Raw genomic sequence first — 20912 nt, 5'->3', positions numbered from 1 at the left:
CGGTGAATAACTGTAATAGATCTAACGGTACATTTAATGTAATTTTACGGTAAAATACCTTTAAATTCACAGTTTTTGGAAGTGAAAAATAACTTATTTAATAATAAATTTACAGTGAAAAACCATAAATTGACATTCCCACAATTCCCTGCGTGACACTTCACATTTGATATATTTTTGTTGAAATAACTGTTTCTTCTTAGTTTTTCTCATTTTTTTCTAATCAGTTATGTACATTAGGGTTTTATGTTACATCTAATGCTGTTAAATTAATGTTTATTGCATTTTTAAAATTTCATGCATGTTACCATGATGTTGTTTAGTGTGTGTGTGAATGACACTGTGTGCTCCTTCTATATATTAGTATTGTCCTCCTCAGCTTGTGGAAAATCTGCTTGTGATGAACTTTGATTCATCATGTGACTCTTATCACCACTATGTTTGACTGTCAGTGTATTATAAAGGTACAAAACAGATATTAGTACTTCATTAGGTTGGTAAATTAACATTATATCAGTTAATGAAATACGTTATTTTACCGTAAATTAAACAGATTTTTTTTTACGTCGCTACTGTATTTTTTACGGTAAAGTTCTGGCAACCACAGTTGCCGGTTTTTTACCGTAAATTTTACTGGGATTTTTTTTACAGTGTACAACCAGCTTCTTCCCAGGTTAGTGACATTACTAACCCTAAAATTGACATAAACCCCGCCCCCGAGAACATGCAACAAAGGGGGTGAGGACATGTTGAGTCTCTCCATCAGTGTCCGAACAATGAACAATTTGAACATTGTAAGGATAAACACCGCTACTGATGATTGTCATTTTGGGTGCGTGAGATTCTCCAGCTTTGTTGTTGTTTAAGCTCCACCCTCTTTTGGAAAGGGGGCCAGGAGCAGCAGCTCATTTGCATTTACAGGCACAAACACAAAAACGCACAAAAAGGGGCAGATTTGACAAGCTATAATAAATTATCTGTGGGGGTATTTTGAGCTGAAACTTCACAGACACATTCTGAGGACACTAGAGACTTATATTATTATATTTTGTAAAGGGGGTATTTAAGCAGCACAACTTTTTATCAACATTGATAATAATAAAAAATGTTTCTTGAGCACCAAATCAGCACATTAGAATGATTTCTGAAGGATCATGTGACACTGAAGCCTGGAGTAATGATGCTGGAAATTCAGCGTTGCCCTCACAGGAATAAATTACAATTTAAAATATATTAAAATAGAATACACTTATTTTAAATTGTAATAATATTTCACAATTTTACTGTTTTTACTGTATTTTTGATCCAAAAAGGATCAAATCATATGAGACTTCTTTTAAAAATTCACTGATCGATCTGAAAAAATAAAACCTCATTATATGAAAGTCAATGTAATGTTGTCAATATCTCCCTGTGGTTTCATATCTGATGTGTTGAGCCTCTTTTATGTTCTGATCCATAGTTTGAGGGCTCTAGGCTACAGAGGGAGATGAAGGCCTACATAGCAGCTGTGAAAGGTGAACCATTGCAAAATACACACATACAAGTACATACACATTCCTGCTCTACACTGAACCAGTTTTTCTTTTTGTTATGATTGCAGGGATGCAGCAAGCTTCTATGAACCTGACAGAGTCGTTACATGAAGTATATGAGCCTGACTGGCACGGCAAGGATGATGTCATGACCATTGGAAAGGTAGCGAGAAATATAGTTGTGACTGCGCAAGTGCAATGTTTAAAAAAATGACATTATACAGCTGTCTAAACAGAGCATTGTCAAAATAACAGGGAAGAATATTTCCAAAGGAAGATATTAAAGAGAAAAATAAATATTAAATATTAGTGGTGACAAGTAGATGAGAGCCATCAGACAAATGTCCTGTGGGAAAATGCTGAGGAACTGCATATGCAACATGACATCAAAAAGCTGCTAAAGATCAGTGATAGGTGCTGATTTCTATTCACAGTTTTATATGCTTAAGAAGTGCATTGTGAAAGTGGGTGAAAATTAAATTCCTGACCTCTGGTAACCTGAACATTATGTTCATTTGAAAAATGGAGGTCATTCTCGCCAACTCTAGAACATCTAGATCTTTTTTTGGGTTTAAGAACAGACAAGAGGTTTTGGCAGTCTCTCACACAAGCTGAGGGATTTGTCCTCAGTACCTGAGCCAAAGCTAAAATGCTGCACCTTTTAGGGAAAATGGGGTCAAGTCACTGAGCCGTTAAGGTCTATTATGCTGCCTATGCACATGCATTTCACAGACAATTTATAAGATTCAGAAGGGGTCATGTCTTCTAGTTATGCTAGTCCTTGAGCTGTTTAAATTCCCATACAGCAAATTTAATAGCTGGCATTTATGCGTGTACATATGTTTATAACTGGCATTCAGAGAAAAGAATGTAATGTGTAATGGTCTTTTTGCTATTAGAGAAATTGAAGAATATATTTTAGAGAATATTTAATTTAATTTTTTTGCAAAAGACATTTTTTGAGAAAACTGCATGAATGTCATGCTAATGATCTTTAATATATAATATTTTGAATATTAATAATAATTATCTATTATTATATTTCTAAACGTATTTTATTTTATGATTATGTATATTTATTGTAAACTTTTCTAAAGAACCACGAGCTCATACTGACATGTTATGATCTTTTATATATAATACTTTAAATATTAATGCTAATAATATTAATAATTTATTATTATTGTGTTATATTTATGATTTTATTTTAGAATTATGTGTGTATGATTTTTATTTTAGAATTATGTATGTTTTATTGTAAAATACATTTTTTGAGGAAACAGAATGAATGTGAATTCATAATGACATGCTATGTTTTATATATAATATTTATTATTATATTAATGAATACAAAATATTAATTTCTTTTTATTTTATTTCTTTTTCTTTTATTTTATGATTATGTACATTTACCGTAAAATATATTTTTTGAGGAAACAGAATGAATGTGAATTCATACTGACATGCTATGTTTTATATATAATATTTATTATTATTATATTAATTAATACAAAATATTAATTTCTTTTTATTTTATTTTATGATTATGTACATTTACTGTAAAATACATTTTTGAGGAAACAAAATGAATGTGAATTCATAATGACATGCTATGTTTTATATATAAAATTTAATATTATATTAATTAATACAAAATATTAATTTCTTTTTGTTTTATTTTATGATTATGTACGTTTACTGTAAAATAAATTTTTTGAGGAAACAGAATGAATGCGAATTCATACTGACATGATATGATGTTTTATATATAATATTTATTATTATTATAATGAATACAAATATAAATTTATTTTTATTATATTTCTTACAATTTATTTTATGATTATGTACATTTACTGTAAAATACCTTTTTTAGAAAACCTGGACGTGAACTCATGCTATGATCTTTTTTATATATAATATTTTAATAATTTACTATTATTGTGTTATATTTCTGATTTGATTTATTTTAGGATTATATACATTTATTGTAAAATACATTTTTTGAGGAAACAGAATTCAAACTATGCTTATATAATTTTTTATGCATATATAATATTTTATTTTATGAGAATCACACAAGCAATAGTCCTGTTTTTCTGCATATCCAGCTGCATATTGTTTTTATTAACACATTTTACACAAGCAGCAGAGAATGTTTCTCATGTTGACAACATTTTATACTTACTTTGATAGAAAATAAGTTCATGTGTCAAACTGATGATTTCATAAAACTAGAAAAAATCAAACCATTCAATCTGTCCTTCTGCACACAGATGATGTGGTTTGAGGGAGGGAGTTATTAATAGAGGATAATGACATATGTCATTTTTAGTATGGAGTGGGGCTGTGACTCACCACTGTCCTCTGAGAATTTAAATTTCATTTAGCCAAGGACGCTCATTTTTGTTTACTCTAACACCTCACCGAGGGGGAGCGCAGTGAATTCAGCTTCCTGAGTCTGATTTGCATCCTCTGTGAATGAGTAAGAACCTAATTAGGTTTTAATTTCCCTGCTGCTGAATCATAAATCCAACACCAAAATTCATCCATTTATGTTACATGAGCTGCAGAATAACATTTAAAGAGCGCTGTACAATAGATTCTCTCATCCACCGCTCTTCTTGGCGAATGCTCTGGGTTAATCTCGCTGATGGCTGTCCTGTCTCCTCTGCAGAACTGTGATGCTCTGTGGGAGGACTTCCATCAGAAGCTGGTCGACTCTACCATCAACAATCTGGAAACATATTTGACTCAGTTCCCAGATCTCAAGGTGCCGATGTCATTTTACGCATGCTGAATTGGTTTTAAATCATGTATTATTCATATTCTCATGAGCCATATTGTTTAAGCTGACGCATGTGCCGGCAGCACAGTGCTGTAAATAAATGCAAAACACATTCAGCTGAAGGGTAACCATAGTAACCACAAGTGTTTTACTCCCCTCCAGGTGCGTGTCGCAAAGAGGAGCAGGAAGTTAATTGACTATGACAGTGCGAGACACCATCTTGAGACCCTGCAGACTTCAACCATAAGGAATGAGAAGAAGATATCAAAAGTATGTCAGTCTTTATGGTCTTTATATCGTTCTGAATACAATTTGTAATTGCTGAAAAATGGTAAATATGTTATACTGTGATCTGTGCTATTGCTTGAACATATATGGCATATCTGTGTGCATGTAGGCAGAGGAAGACTTGAAAAAGGCCCAAAGGGTTTTTGATGAGCTCAACGTTGGCCTGCAGGATGAGCTGCCCACACTCTGGGATAGGTGAGACATTTTAACATTCACTGCTACTGCAATCTGTTGTAGGTCATATGTAATAGTTGCACTTTTTATATTCATAAAGTGCATTCCTGCTAGTTTAATGTTTTAATTCTATTAAAGGGTTATTTCACCCAAAAATCTAAATTCTGTCATTAATCACACACCCTCATGTCGTTCCAAACCTGTAAGACTTTAGTTCATCTTTGAAGCACAAATGATATTTTAAATGAAATCTGAGAGATTTCATTGACAGTGTATGCAAGTTCATTAAGGGGATAGTTCACCCAAAAATGAAAATTTGATGTTTATCTGCTTTCCCCCAGGGCATCCAAGGTGTAGGTGACTTTGTTTCTTCAGTAGAACACAAATTATGATTTTTAACTCCAACCGTTGCCGTCGTATAATGCGTGTCAATGGGAACTTCGTCTATAAGAGTCAAAAAAACATGCACAGACAAATCCAAATTAAACTCTGTGGCTCTTGACGACATATTGACGTCCTAAGACATGAAACAATTGGTTTGTGCGAGAAACCGAACAGTATTTATATAATTTTTTTACCTCTAAAACACCACTATGTCCAACTGCCCTCCACATCCTGTTAGTGAGGTCAAAAAACGCGTTCTGATGACGGCAGTGATCTCTCGTGCTTTGCTTCAATGAGTGCGAGAGATCACTTCCGTTGTCAGAGCGCGATCAGACCTCACTAACCGGATGTGGAGGGCAGTTGGACATAGTGGTGTATTAGAGGTAAAAAATGATATAAATACTGTTCGGTTTCTCGCACAAACCTATCGTTTCGTATCTTAGGACATCAATGTGTCGTCACGAGCCGGAGGGTATAATTTGGATTTGTCTGTGCATGTTTTTTTGACTCTTATAGACGAAGTTCCCATTGACACGCATTATACAACTGACAGACGGCAACGGTTGCAGTTAAAAACCGTCATTTGTGTTCTACTGAAGAAACAAAGTCACCTTCATCTTGGATGCGCTGGGGGTAAGCAGATAAACATCACATTTTCATTTTTGGGTGAACTATCCCTTTAAGAGATCATAAAACTAATCCATAAGAATCAAGCAGTTTCTGAAGAGACTTGATCGCTTTATATGATGAACATATTTGATGTGATAAATGCACCAGATTAAAAATTGAATGGATTCATAAGAGATGTCTATATGGTGTAAAAATGACTAAAATTGTCTCATTGTTCTAGTTAGACATTTTTCTCTGGGTCACATTTTGACCCTTTGTTCACATTCAGCACTAACTGGTGTACAACATTATATGCAAGACTAGCTCAATAATTAGCCATCAATCTCTTATATAACGGAAGCCTTGCTGTATCATGCCCAGGATAATTATTGTACTCTCAGAGGGGTGGCAGTAATATTTACAGACTGCTGCCCTGACAATACAAGGCTCTGGCCGATAATATTGATTTAATTTGACCAAAGGCCTTCCTGAAATGCACATATATATCCCTGTTGTCTAGATTTATCCATTAGTTGCACAGCATGCCAGCTTTGAACATTCATGTCACACCAGCGGTTACATACAGTAAAAGAGGTAAGGTAACTTTTAAAGGAAATGGACTATGCTGCAGAAAAAAAATGGGGAAAAATTTGTAAAATGCAATGCATGTATGTGAATACTATTTGTCTTATTTGGCTGTTTGTGCTGTAGAGCAATAGATTGGCTGGCTGGAGCTAATCTTTATGCTTAAAGAAACGCTGTGGCTATATAAATGTGTCATGTGAGTTGAAGGGAAGGTTTTTTTTGTGTTTTTAAATGAATGCGTTGGATATAGACAGCAATCATGTCGACAATAATTGCAGGATTGATAATGATAGATGTGGTAACCTGCCATAAATAGCTGGTTTCCACAACAGGAGTTGTGCTTTGTCACAAAGAAGAGAATGTCTAGAATTAGTCATAAGTTTATTTAGAGCACAAATGGATTTTTGTTGTAACTGTATATGTATTGAATTACTCTACGTATGACTGAAATAGAAAGTATTTGTAGCTATGCTGTGCTAAGCAATATGCAATGTGATGTTGTGATATGTGTTGGGGACAGTTCGCCCAAAAATGAAGATTCTGCCATCATTTACTCACCCCCATGTCGTTCCAAACCTGTATGACTGTCATATAATCATATCATATAATGAAAGTCTTTACTGTGGAACACAAAAGAAGATATTTAGAACATTTTCTGGGTTTATTTTTTTTCATATAATGAAAGTCGATGGGATCCAATGTTATTTTGGACCCCACTGACTTTCATTATATGGACAAAAACAGTTAAAACACAGACGACAAAGTAAATCATACAGGTTTGAGTAAATGATGACAGAATTTTCATTTCGGACGAACTATCCCTTTAACTAATGTAGTTATTATTTTGAGTGTTATTGTAGACAGTATTTATTTTGATTATAATACAAGCAATGGTATGTATCTTGTGGTCATCTGTATGTTGTGGTGAATATGCTTTGGTAAGCTTTATGCTGTTTTGAGCTGAGAGGGTCTGTCTGCTCACTGAAGCAACAGCCTGGTTACATAATCCATCCAATCGGCAGCCTCCTCTCTGTGCCAGGCCCTCCAGCCGTGCTCATTTCAGCTCGGGCCAGAAAGAAAGATACATTTATAACTGTTGCAGACATGAAAAATGGCCGCTTTACATTAGATTTGTACTAGTTTTGGGGGTTCTTATTGATGTACTGTACAAGCATGGACTGATGCATTTTATCTTATAGGAGTGACTTGCAGATATGATTTCCCCATTATTTGTTTAAAAGAGCTTTAATATCTTGCTGATGTATTAATGTTTGAGGTCCAGAAGTTTGTGTTAGTGCATCACATTTGGATGCTTTTCCATACTGTATGTAGTTTTTTTCATACTTTTTAGACATTCTAATTTAAAGGGTTAGTTCACCCAAAAATGAAAATGATCCTATGATTTACTCACCCTCAAGCCATCCTAGGTGTATATGACTATCTTCTTTCAGACGAACACAATCTGAGATATATTTAAACATATCCTGGCTCTTCCAAGCTTTAAAATCCATCCATCATAAAAGTAATCCACACAGCTCCGGGGGGTCTGCTTCTGAAGTGAAGCAACGGGTTTTTGTAAAAAAAAAAAAAATACATATTTAAAACTTGATTGACTATAATAACAAGCTTCTGGCTGCGATTTGCGGAGGAAGACTAACCCCTGACCCGACGCATGACATAATGATGAACACAGAACTGCCAGAGGATTGTCAGTGGATTTCAATATAAGAGAAGAGGAGCTTGAGTTTGTTGCGCAGCCCTATTTGTTTGAACCACGAGAGGAGTCTAAGCCTTCGATACTCCTACATCCTTCATCATACATTGCGTCACTGGTTAAGCCGCAGTCACACTAGACTTTCAACGTGCGAAATTTCTTCGGATGCTGTAACGGTCGTGATATGACATCACGTTCTACAGTGTCTTTTTTATAAACATGAATTCAACATATAACTTAAAGGTGCCCTAGAATTAAATATTGAATTCAGTACATGGAAATGACATACAGTGAGTCTCAAACTCCATTGTTTCCTCCTTCTTATATAAATCTCATTTGTTTAAAAGACCTCCGAAGAACAGGCGAATCTCAACATAACACTGACTGTTACGTAACAGTCGGAATAATTAATATGTATGACCCCAATATTTGCATATGCCAGCTCATGTTCAAGCATTAGACAAGGGCAGCCAGTATTAAAGTCTGGATGTGCACAGCTGAATCATCAGACTCATTAAGCAAGCAAGAACAATAGCGAAAAATGGCAGATGGAGCAATAATAACTGATATGATCCATGATAACATGATATTTTTAGTGATATTTGTAAATTGTCTTTATAAATGTTTCGTTAGCATGTTGCTAATGTACTGTTAAATGTGGTTAAAGTTACCATCGTTTATTACTGTATTCACAGAGACAAGAGAGCCGTCACTATTTTCATTTTTAAACACTTGCAGTCTGTATAATTCATAAACAACTTCAATCTTTATAAATCTCTCCAACAGTGTAGCATTAGCCGCTAGCCACGGAGCACTATCAAACTCATTCAGAATCAAATGTAAACATCCAAATAAATACTATACTTATGCGATTAGACATGTTGCATGACGAACACTTTGTAAAGATCCATTTTGAGGGTTATATTAGCTGTGTGAACTTTGTTTATGCTGTTCAAGGCAAGCGCGAGCTCCGGGGTCGTGGGAGCACGAGAATTAAAGGGGCCGCAACCTATATATCAGTGCATAGTTAATGATGCCCCAAAATAGGCAGTTAAAAAAATGAATTAAAAAAAATCTATAGGGTATTTTGAGCTGAAACTGACTTTAGATTATAAAGTTTTAAATATGGATATTTTTCTTACAAAAACCCATCGCTTCGCTCCAGAAGGCGTTTTTTACTCCCAGAGCCATGTGGATTGCTTTTTTTACGATGGATGGACGCACTTTTTTTTGGGCTTCAAAATCGGGCCCCCCTTTTGCTGTCATTATAAAGCATGGAAGAGATTGGATATTTTTAAATATAACTCCAATTGTATTCATCTGAAGGAAGAAAGTCATATACACCTTGAATGGCTTGAGGGTGAGAAAATCATGGCGCAATTTTTATTTTTGGGTGAACTATTCCTTTAAGTAAAAATGGAACGATTTAAATCATTAATCTTGTTTGACTATTTATTTTACTTAAACTCCATTTCTATGCACCATTTGTTTGTAAAGAATTTAAAAAATATATAAACGATGAATTTCTTATCTCTACAGATCATCAGTGACCATCTCTTTCTCTCGTTGAACGTTGTCCAGATGCTTCTTCAGACTATTGCGCACTTGTTGGATGGCGGAGCCTAATCATTATTCTTCTCCTTTCCTCTTTGCAGTCGGGTGGGGTTCTATGTGAGCACCTTCAAGAACGTATCCGGCCTGGAAGCTCGATTCCACAGGGAGATCTCTTTTGTGAGTGGCTTTAATTTCTAAAGCTCTAGAAGCTGTTAAACATGACGTTTCTCCTAAATGTCACAAACAATAAAAAATGGGTGCTCAGGAAACACAAAGCGAAAGCGAATGTGAGTCATACTTGATTCTATAGTGAGTTACCGATGATTGACGTCCTGGGAACATTTCCTGCTACATGAGGGTTTTAGAGCAGTCACAGGCTACTGTGTTTTCAAGAGTGGCTTATGACAAAATTCACAGTTTTACATTGTAAGATTAGGAGCTTTGTTTCTGATCCATTCAGTCAGTCAAAGAAAAGCTTTCATGCCTCATCTGAATCTCATTTTTATTCAAGCTGCCAGTGGTGTTGCAGCTAATACTCATGAAAGACATATCTTTGCGTGAGGTTATCTGTTTTCTAAATCACAGAAGTGACACTGATGAACCATTGAGGGATATTTATAGGGCTATTTAACTCTTTAACAATGCAGTGCATCTGCTGGAAAACGTGTGAAGAATGTGTAAATGTAGGAAAAGCACTGCCTGCCGTACATCAACTGACAAATAACTCTTCAAAATATCCCAGCCTTTAGACACATGTAAGAATATTGATCTTTCTGCACAATAAGAATGGTCAAGTTTAAACTGAATGTTTTTATACAGGTTATTATGTTAATATAACAACAGTAATGGGTATGACAGTTAATATGACAACATTTATTTCACTAAGGTCATTTAGGAATGCTAGTTATCTAGACTTTCTTCATCTAACGTTAGAGACATTAATGAGTGCTGATTTTTGCCTCTTTAGATCCACACAATCACTGGACAATTTATCTGTCATTCTGGGTTTACACTGAAGGTTATAATATTATAGTAGGGAACTCTGCATGGTACAGTATATTGTGTTTATTATTAGACACAGCATGTGGCCGTCAGTGGGCATCAGTGCATTGTTAAAGACATTTATCGCCAGAAGGGATGTACAGTGCAGCTCGGCACAGAAGCTACTGCAAAGTCTGCAAATGTCTGTGTCAGTGTGATCGGTGCATCTCTCTATTGACACATGCTCTATTTTTACTTTTATTGAAGGAGTGAGAAGCATTTGATTCTGTTCATTTCACATTCAGAAAACCTTTATGAAATCATTTAAGCATAAAGTGTTTGTGATGGTGATTATGAATTATTATTAGTAATGTTTTAATTTTGATTTGCATTCTATTTTTTATATTAACAACATTGAGATTATGTACATGTTTATGCCAATAAAAATGCATATAAAATCTTAGCAGGCACAACAATAGCATATATTCAGTAGCACCAAAGTACCTTAATGGAGACATAAATGGCTGCCTAGGGCAACCCTGACAGCAACATAGTGTCAGCCCAGATCTGGCCCACATCTGGTCCGTGTGTAATCCACATGTACCAGATGTGGGCCGGATCTGGGCCACACTATGTTGCTGTCTGTGAAGTAATTGTGTGTAAGTTCTTCTCGTAATTATTTGTTATTTGCATCTTTTGAGTTCAGATGCAAAAGCCGCTAAACGCCACTGTAACAAAGTTCGTATATACGGGAAGGAAGTGGGAACTGGCGAACATTCAACACAACTTTAATACCAAAATAAACAAAGAACAAAACGAAAGTAATGCCGGCAGACCCTCGTGGACGTCTGCCGGCCACACAAACATAATAAAACATAAAATAATATCCAGGCCTAGTCCTCTCTCATCCTTCACTGTCGTCGCTCCTCCTTTTATGCTCCCGGAGCTCCTCCGTGAGAGACTCAAGGCGCGCCTCCCAGGTGTAGCTCGTTAACTCTCGCGCCACCGGCCTCGTGCCGTTCCCTCACGGCTCTCGCCCGCCCTGGTCGCCACAGCCACCTCCATCAAAAATGACATAATGATATTGAGTGAATGCTCTCTGCACATAGTATACGTTCATCAAATACTTTCGCTTCAAATCCACTAAATCCCAGTGTCAGCCTATTCAGAAATACAGGTTCGTTGGCAGAAACCGCTGAACGCCACTTCCCTTTGTCAGCAAAAGCCTCTATAGTCCACAGAAGAACCAATCGAAAGACGCAAATCGAATCATATGATTTCAGGATGAATGATGGTGTGCATATGAGCCGGCTTTGAATTGCCGAGTTGCAAGTTTTTATCAAGTTTTTATCAACAGTGTTCCTTTTGCTGCTGTAAAAATGACAGAAACAGAGGTTTTACTATGTCTTGTTGTCCAAAGAGGTGGAGTTTTTGGCACAAAAAAAAAAAAACACACACAGACTTAGGTGGTTTTGCAGCAAAAGAAAGTCAAATTTAATTTAATAATTTTAATTTAATAATTTAATAATTTGTTAAATACCAATGAATTGACTAAAGTGACATTTCTGAAAACAAGGCATTTCAATAACTGACTAATAATTTTTTTTATTGCCATTAAAGTGAAATTACTAAACCTAAACATAGGAACCTTGTAAAAAATGCTCATTTAAAAGAAAACAGTTTTTACATCTGAACTCTTCATTTTTTTTCTCTGTTTTGGATCTAGCTCTGTCATAAGCTGTATGAAGTGATGAATAAGCTCGCTGAGCAGCACTCTGACAAAATGTTCACGATTCAAGGAGCACCCAGGTAAGGAATAATCTTTAACCTCCATTAACCTGAATGTACTTATTAAATGATGGAACAGATGGTTCTACTGATGGGAGACAAAAGGTTGAAAAGGCTTGATTTTTATAACGCTTTAAAGATTACAAGAAAACAAGAATTTTGTCATAATGACTTTTAATACTTGTAATCAAACATTTATAAGGTTTGGCTCTGTTTGTGTTTTTCCTTTTACAGAGCGAAGCGGTAAGTGTAATAGCATAGACTATTGTGTAGGCATTGGAGATTTGCTTTCTCTAAAGTGTTCTTAGTTTAGTAAGGAAAATAATTGCTTTAGTGAAAGAACACTTTTGAGTAAGTAAATATCCTGTGATGACTGTGTTTAGTTTTGTAAATCTGGTAGGTGATGGGTGGTGTCAGGAACCTTTAGGTGCAATTATGCCGAAACATGTTTCATCCTTGCTTGTAATTTACAACTATTCCTTTTTAGAGACTCTAAAACTGTCCCCCTTTGAAGTGCTTTGTTACAACCAAATTTGTGCTTCAAAGTGAAAAACATGTGATTTGTAGAGCTGATTGTGATGATAAGTGTAATGGTACAGTGAGACCAGCTCTTCAGGTCACATAGCAAAGGATATAGCAAAGCCTGCTGGTTGCAGGCTGTCATTCTAAGGGCTCTGTTCTTCTTAAAATAATATGTTCAGAATTTAAAAAGTCATAATGAATAGTCAAGATATAGTGGTCATGTAGTTTTTGTGTGTGTATTGATAGTGACTCCGGGCCCCTGCGATTAGCCAGGACTCCTACCCCACCTGACGATGAGAGCCCAGACAGCAGCCCAGCTGCCAGCCCTAACCACACACTAAGGCCCACATCTCCCGGCCCACCTCGACCCAAATCACCTTCACAGGTAGGGCCTGACACACCTCCAAGACACAATGCTTATCAGGATTGTCCTGGTTTTCTGCAACATTCAGAATGAATATGCAACTAGAAAGTTTGCAGTTCATTCATGATGTGCAGCACAACTGTTCTCCTTGACCAGCATTTGTGAGGGTTTGATTTGTGAAGTTCAAAGGCACATATGTTATCTCTTCACCTCAGCTCAAGATGGGACCTCCAAAACCACCTCCTCCAAAAGTTACTCCAACCAAGGAGCTCCAGCAAGAGCAGATAATCGACCTATTTGATGGAGGCTTTCCAGAAATCAGTGTTACATCACCACAGGTGAGTGAAAATTCACTGGAGCCTTACTTTATTGGTAGTATGTAAAAAGGGAAGGGGCATTTGGACATAAATGTGTGTTGCCAGTGTGTGTACACAACCACCCTATAATGATAAAAAAAAAAATTGTTATCCCCATCAATCATAAGCAGTGTCTCAGAACAAGCCGTTTCCAGATCCCTGGCAATGTGACGTCACATTAGCCACAGGCCCCTTCCACGAATGTTGACAGTTATACAGTTATACAGTCTGCCATTACTGCACTGACGAGAATGTCTCCCAAGCATTTTAGGTGGATGTATTAACCACATAGCTCTCTCCATTTATTCCCTAAATCTGAGCCGCTGAAGACGAGGTGGATTAATTTTGTTTTTGAAGAAAATGCTCCCTCAACTCTACCAAAATTCGTTTATGTCTGCGCGAATCATTATGCTTTGTGAACGAATGTCAATACAAAGGGACAATACAAAACAGAGGTTGTGCTAAAAAGTTGTTACTCAAGGATAGATCAATACAAACTGTTCGTGATCCAGCTTACAGTCTCCAGAGTGTTAATGGATATGGTAGTAATGAAGGTGAGAGCACTTTATTACAGTTCATCGGAGTTGATTTACAGATATAAAGTTTACCAGTTTATTAAACATCACCCAAAAAGGCATAAGGTCTTTATATATTTGTTTACTGTTAGTTGTAACGAGTGTTTCTGTGTAATTCGCTGTGTATGTTTATGATAATGCAAGAGAGTTTATGGATAATATTTTAATGCACTTGCACTGTTTTATTAAGCTCTTACAGAGATTTTCTATAGTGAAAATGGACACTTCACCTTTTGTGTGAAGTACAATAAACGTCATAAAACTCATCTGTAAAGTCGAACGGGGTACAGTACAACAGACTTGTACTAATATAGTGGATAAAAACAAGAAGACAATATAAGTTGTAACCATAATTGAACTAAACTATGCCTGTTTAGCAATTCCATGCAGCATATATTCGCAGTTTATGACATTATAGTGCGTCCTGACACCAGAGAATTAGCTCTTGAAACTTGAAGCCCTCTTAGGCAGAGTGCAGCAGCTCATTTGCATTTAAAGGGCACACACTCAAACAGCTTTTTGCTCAACCTTAAAAAGTGGGAATATTATCTGTGGGATATTTTGAGCTAAAACTTAACATACACACTCTGGGGACATCAGAGACTTGCATCTTGCAAAATGGGGCATAAAATGTCCTCTTTAATAGTAAATCCATTTTATTTTTATGTTCTTACTTTAGCCAAATGAGAAACCTGGAGAATCTCTCCTGGACTTGGATTTTGATCCGTTCAAGCCTGATGCCAGTACACCTATTGGGCAGACCCAATCACCCATATCTCAGGTTCGTCTTCACATTTTGCTTTATTGTATTACAATTCAGAGACAGTGAGAGGTCAAATAAAAAGGCTTGGCAATCATTTAGGTTGTTATTGATCATGGAATATTAATCAACCAGTAACAAAAATAGAGCTTAAATGCTTAATTTTTTTTTCTCACAGACACTACCTTGGGATCTTTGGACGGTGAGTCTGCTTCCTTTGCTTGTGCTCTTTGATCTGTGTGTACTGATCTTGGAAATCTTGGTGCTATTGGTAACTTGTCCTGATGTCAAAAGAAGTGGCCTAGATTTGTATTCTTTTGAAGCAATAAATTTGCACTGACATGAAATTTTCATGACAAACGAACAGTCGCTCCTGTTGAGCATTATTTGACAGCAAATACCTCTGATATCTCTGTTCATTTCTAGGGAAATGCTGCACAGCCTGCAGAGCCTGTAAGTAATGACTGACGAGAGTGTCTCAGTAGAAAGCAATTGCAAATGTAATTAAAGTTCATGGCAGAATTAACCTCCAGCTTTCAAGACTTTGGAGAAATGGCATATAACTTTGTTTAATCTGTGTCTGTCTGTGACAAATCATCTTTTGCCGTTTTCTTCTCTGTCCTCTCCTCTGTTGGAGACCTTTTTGGACATTAACCACTTGTTTTTTTCCTGATCAGGCTGCAGATGCTGGCTTCACTGCCAACTGGGCAGCAGACTTTGGTTCTTCTGCTACTGCGAGTACGGAGGAACCTGAAAATGCTCAACCTGCATCGGATGGGCAGGGCTGGCCACCTGCCGAGGGTTGGCCTACAGAGGCAGCATCACAGCCACAGGAAGTGGGGACCACAGATGAGGTTAGAGCCTGGGATATGGAAAACTATCCTGAGCCAAACCCAGACTGTGATCCCTGTGCTGTGGGGGGTGGCGAGGCCAAGCAACAACATCCAGGACAGGGGCAGGAGGGTGTAGAGGAGGGTCAGACAGACTGGGCTACAAATCAAGTGGAATGGGCAGAAGAAAAGTCAGGTTGCGGATCAGAGGAGAGAGAGGCAGAGGAGACAGTGGGCTTGCAACCAATGCCTGGAATCATATTTACCGATGAGTTTGGTCAGGAGATTCAGGATGCCACGGAGGGAGTAGAAGGTTCCAGATGGGGCCTGTCTAGCCAGGCTGATTTAGATGGATCCGGGTCAGAGTATGAGACTGCTGAAGAATGGGGTGATGTCCCGGGACCTAACTGTGGGTGGGTCAGTGCAGATGACGAACTCGAATCTGCTGAGGGTGAGAATCCAGTTGTGGCACCAGAACAAGGCACTGTGGCCATAGAGTGCTTTGCAGACTGGGACACAGCTGACAGTGTCCCCAAGCAGATTACCCCTGCTGACTCTGTGTTTGGTGGTGATGCATTTGCAGCCAACTGGGATCCACCTGAAGCAGCACCATGTGTCTCAGAGCTTGAAAAGGAAAGCTCGGATGAGCTGCTTTCAGACCCAGCCAATGAAGGATCAAATACACCTCAAAATGTTCTTGAATCTACTCCGAATTCAGACCCATTTGGCACTGAAGGTAATGATCCATTTGGTAAAGGGGATGATCCTTTTGCTGCATCAGGGGACGACCCATTTGGCACTGGAAACGATCCGTTTGCCACATCAGTCCAAGACAAAGATCCCAGTGGCTTTGCTGGGAGTGATCCTTTTTCTACAACAGGCAGTGATCTTTTCGGTACTCAAGGGTTAACAACAGAGAGTCCGAAAAGTGGGTTTGATTCCGATCCGTTTGCAGAGACCCAGTCAGGAGGCGAAGGACAGTGGGCAGCAGACCCATTTGCGGCTGAATTCACGTCAGACCCTTTTGCTACTGAGGGCAATCAGGACCCATTTGCTAAGGAGATCACATCTGATCCTTTCGCCAGTGAAAGCGGTGGGGATCCATTTACCAATGAAAACTACCAGGGGTGGGCAGGGAGTTGGGAATCCACTGGGACAAAGGAGACCATTCATGAAGGAAAAGACTCTGATGTCTTTGATGACAAAACTGGACATGCCAATGGGTTTACCCAGTGGGCAGCCTTTCCTGCGCCAGCTGCAGACTCTGAGGACTCCAGTAAGGGCTCCTGGCAAGAGGTGAGCGATAGCAGTGGCTTCTTCTCCTCTGATGGCCAAGGAAACTTCACAGCAGGCTGGCCAGGTGAGACTGTTCCACCTCACGACCCCTTTGCCTCCTTCCCTGGGCCACAAGACACCTCTAATCTTAAAGGTACCATTACAGAGGACAAGGTCAGTCATAAAGAGCCAGAGAACTCAGACCTGTCTGAAGATGAAGTTGCAAACCGGAGATACGGAAAGTTATACCAAGAAATAGATACAGAGCTGGAAGAGGTACCTGACTTCCTGCAAATCTGATTAGCTTAGTGTAGAGTAGACTACAGCAAGAATACTTCCCTCCTTTCCTGCCTGCAGATGAAGTACCATTTTCCTGCTACAAAACCCTTCGGACCCTGGAACCCCTCCCACAGTCCACAGCCCCAAGACCTGTTCTCCTCTCTCTCCTTTGCTTGCTTTGATTGTTTGTTGGTTTTGCTGAGTTCAAGTAGAATTTACAGTTTTCCAAGTCTGTGCAATTAAAATACATGTCTTTGAGGGTTTACATGCTAAATACTCATTTAATTTGGTTTAGGTGTCCAACAAGGCTTTTAACGGATTCTCAAAGGTAAATTGGAGCTTAGAAAGTTTAATTTTCAATAGATTAAAAGACAATTCATAACATTATGAATTACTGTCAATGTGGTCAAAGACAAACAACACATTGGCTAAAGTGATTGTACTAATATTATTTTAGCAGTGCTTTTAGTTTGCTGAAGGTGCTGAAAAAGTATTTTGATTTTTACATAATCTGTTTTTGTGTTACATTAATTTTGATATTATAGTATATAGTAATTTTGATAGTATAGTGTTCATAAAATCAGAATGGAGTGTTTTGTAAAGATTTTAAGTTTAAGAAATATCTTAGGAAAAAAAAGAGGATTAAATTATGGATCTCATCATTTGAAACAAACTTTTTGAGTCACAAATAAAAAAAAATCACAAATGATGGCACTAATTTTACAATGAACATGCAGGAACGGTGTTAAAATAATTGTGGCCCAGCTTTAATGCATCTAATGCTGTTTTATATCTAATGCTCTGATGAACCCTACTAATTCCTGTTCCCTAAAAGATCCATTGAAGTATTTCTCACAGGAATTTTGAAGAAAATTATCTCTAGTTTATCATAGCTGGTTATATGTTTCAGATTTCATGCAAGTTAATTTGCTTACCTCTGTCCCTTTTTTCTCTCTGTTACTCTTTAGGATGCAACAGTCCCAACATTTGTGGCCGACTTTGATAAGATGGTGAGTTGACAGTCTTTTGATAGTGAAGATTTTGACTGTAATGCTTTGTACTATCCCAGAAATAACTTATCATACTCAGTGGGTGTCACTGTCAATTGGTATGTTCCATAAATGGTTCTTTGTCATTTTTTTTTTTTTTTTTGTGGTAGTTTTTCCTCTTTTTTTTCCCACCCCTTTTGTAGGAAACTTCATATGTATTTTTATCATTTTGTCATGCTCTCCATGATTATGGTGCCTCAAAGTCTGATTGCACTACATAAATACATGTGTCATTGCTTGTTGCAACGTAACTGATGGAACTTTAAAAATGACTGTTGTTTCAAACTAATGGGTTTTGATACTGGTCCAGTGGTGAAGGTGTCATTGGGCAGTATTTCTTATTGTCTTCTTGTAAATATATATGTGAAGTCTGAGGCCCCAGAGGGCGACGTAGCTGAAGGAGAAGGTGAAGCACCCCCAGCCTCAGTACCTGAGGGTGGTGAGGGTCCCGTCACCACTCCCCCTACAGACACACAACCAGCAGAGATCACTGCTTCAAGCCCTCCTGCAGAGACAGCCACAGTGAGTGACAAAGCATCAAACTGTAACCGTCATCAGAAATATTGTCATCGCCATCATCATCGACCCCACTGTCATCGATTTTGTCATTTACATCAATGCTTTCCTTTGTTACTGTTATCATTTTCATCACATCATCCTCCTCACCATAGTCGTCGTGATCATCGTCATCTTTATTTACATCAATATATTTCATCAACTTCATCACAACATCAGTCTTTTTAGCATCTTCATCATCAACATCTTCCATCAGTGCATAAAAGTTGTTTTTGGCTACATATACATGTAATAATACACATCAAAATGATCAGAAATGAGCTGTAGCCATTGATTGTGTACTGTTGTTTATAAAGAGCACTGTGGAGTCTCCAGTATCTGCTGAGACTGAGGCAGCTGAGCAGGCTGAGGTATGTGCCTTAAACCTCTAAAAATGATTCAAAACATAGTGCCTGCATGTTGACCATCTTACCTTTTCTATTTTGAAATATGTTTTGGAAAAAAACTGTCTAGGTTTTACTGGAGTTCTGTGACTATATATTTATTTTTTTTATTAAAAATTGTAAATATAGTTGTTTTATTATATTGTATACATATGAATATATTTTCTCCATAACACAACATTTTATACAATACCAGTGCAAGTTCTGATTGTGACTTTTGTGAAGTTTTTTAAGTTCTTTTTGTGGAGGTGAACTTTTTTTTTTTTCTTCAGTCTGCAGTTGTATTTTGCTTTGGCTTAAATGGATAGTTCAGCCAAAAATAAAAATTATCCCATGATTTCTTCACCCTCAAGCCATCCTAGATGTATATGACTATCTTCTTTCATACGAACACAATCAGAGATATAATTAAAAATATCCTTAGTCCTCCAAGGTTTATAATGGTTTTGTAGGTGAATTTGTGGGGTATTTTGAAGCCCCCTACAAAACCATTATACAAAAACATTATAAACCATTATACATTTTGAAGTTGTATTTTTTTATCCATCCATAAAAACGCAAAGTGATGCATTTTTGTAAGAAAAATATCCATATTTAAAACTTTATCAATTTAAATAACTAGCTTCCGGCGGACGACCGTAGGCAGAATTCTCAAGTCGATTTGCATTGGAAGAGTATCCTTTGACCTGACGCACAACGTAATGACGAACACGGAGGCGCAGAGGATAGAGCAAAACAAATCACCAGTCACGGATTATAAATCTAAAATGATCATTTTTAAAGAGAAATGTCAGAGTATTTCGATATAAGAGAAGAGGAGCTTCAATTTGTTGCACAGCCCTATTTGTTTGAACCGCAAGAGGCGTCAAAGCTTACAATACTCGAATAAATATGGTTGTCTGTTAGTTATTTACATTTGTAAAGTTGTAAATATAAGTTGTCTTACAAAAATGCATTGCTTCGCTTTAGAAGGCCTTTATTAACCCCCTGTAGTTGTATGAATTACCTTTTTTTTATGGGTGGATGAATTATTTTTGGCTTCAAAACACGGCCCCCCATTCACAACCATTATAAATCTTGGAGGACTAAGGATATTTTTAAATCTATCTCTGATTGTGTTTGTCTGAAAGAAAATAGTCATATACACCTAGGATGGCTTGAGGGTGAGTAAATCATGGGACAATTTTCATTTTTGGGTGAACTATCCCTTTAAGTAGGATGTCAGAAGCAGAGTTATGGAGTAGATCTTACAATTACAATACAAACATTATTGCCATAGTTTCACAAAGACTTTGGTTGAGCTTGAGCATTTTATTGATGATAAAAAAGTCTCAACCATTCTTTAGCTCCCAGTTGAGGACATAGAAAAGGAGCAACCCATTGAAGAAGCCCCGGTAACTATAACTTATGTCTAATGAATGGCATAAGAGAAACTCAAGTCATATGCAGCATTGTCACATATGTGCTTGGTTTCGTACTGTATATCTAGCAAATTCTGTTTTCTGTAGAAACAGCCTTTTGGCTGTTCAAATTAATTATGTAT

The 20912-nt window shown here is 37.2% G+C and overlaps 1 protein-coding gene and 1 long non-coding RNA gene across 2 annotated transcripts in view; one reads left to right on the top strand and one right to left on the bottom strand.

Moving 5' to 3' along the window:
- The window catches only part of amph (amphiphysin), a 41143-nt gene that overhangs the window by 12702 nt on the left and 7529 nt on the right, over positions 1-20912 (top strand). The window contains 17 exon segments of the mRNA XM_067363171.1: positions 1463-1517; positions 1604-1698; positions 4213-4308; positions 4486-4662; positions 4721-4806; positions 9733-9808; positions 12339-12421; positions 13169-13307; positions 13502-13624; positions 14897-14998; positions 15156-15179; positions 15404-15430; positions 15655-15831; positions 18330-18371; positions 18780-18932; positions 19283-19336; positions 20716-20763. Of these exon segments, the coding sequence (XP_067219272.1) occupies positions 1463-1517; positions 1604-1698; positions 4213-4308; positions 4486-4662; positions 4721-4806; positions 9733-9808; positions 12339-12421; positions 13169-13307; positions 13502-13624; positions 14897-14998; positions 15156-15179; positions 15404-15430; positions 15655-15831; positions 18330-18371; positions 18780-18932; positions 19283-19336; positions 20716-20763 (1557 nt within the window).
- Positions 11258-20912, bottom strand: part of LOC137003130 (uncharacterized) — a 30264-nt gene continuing 20609 nt past the window's right edge. The window contains exon 3 of the long non-coding RNA XR_010891945.1: positions 11258-11671. This is a non-coding gene — a long non-coding RNA (uncharacterized lncRNA). The remainder of the gene's footprint in view (positions 11672-20912) is intronic.

Source organism: Chanodichthys erythropterus, chromosome 16, assembly GCF_024489055.1.
Source record: "Chanodichthys erythropterus isolate Z2021 chromosome 16, ASM2448905v1, whole genome shotgun sequence".
Lineage (NCBI taxonomy): Eukaryota > Metazoa > Chordata > Actinopteri > Cypriniformes > Xenocyprididae > Chanodichthys > Chanodichthys erythropterus.
The sequence above is the reverse complement of the archived record's forward strand: the minus strand, read 5'-3'. Positions and strand labels throughout refer to the sequence as shown.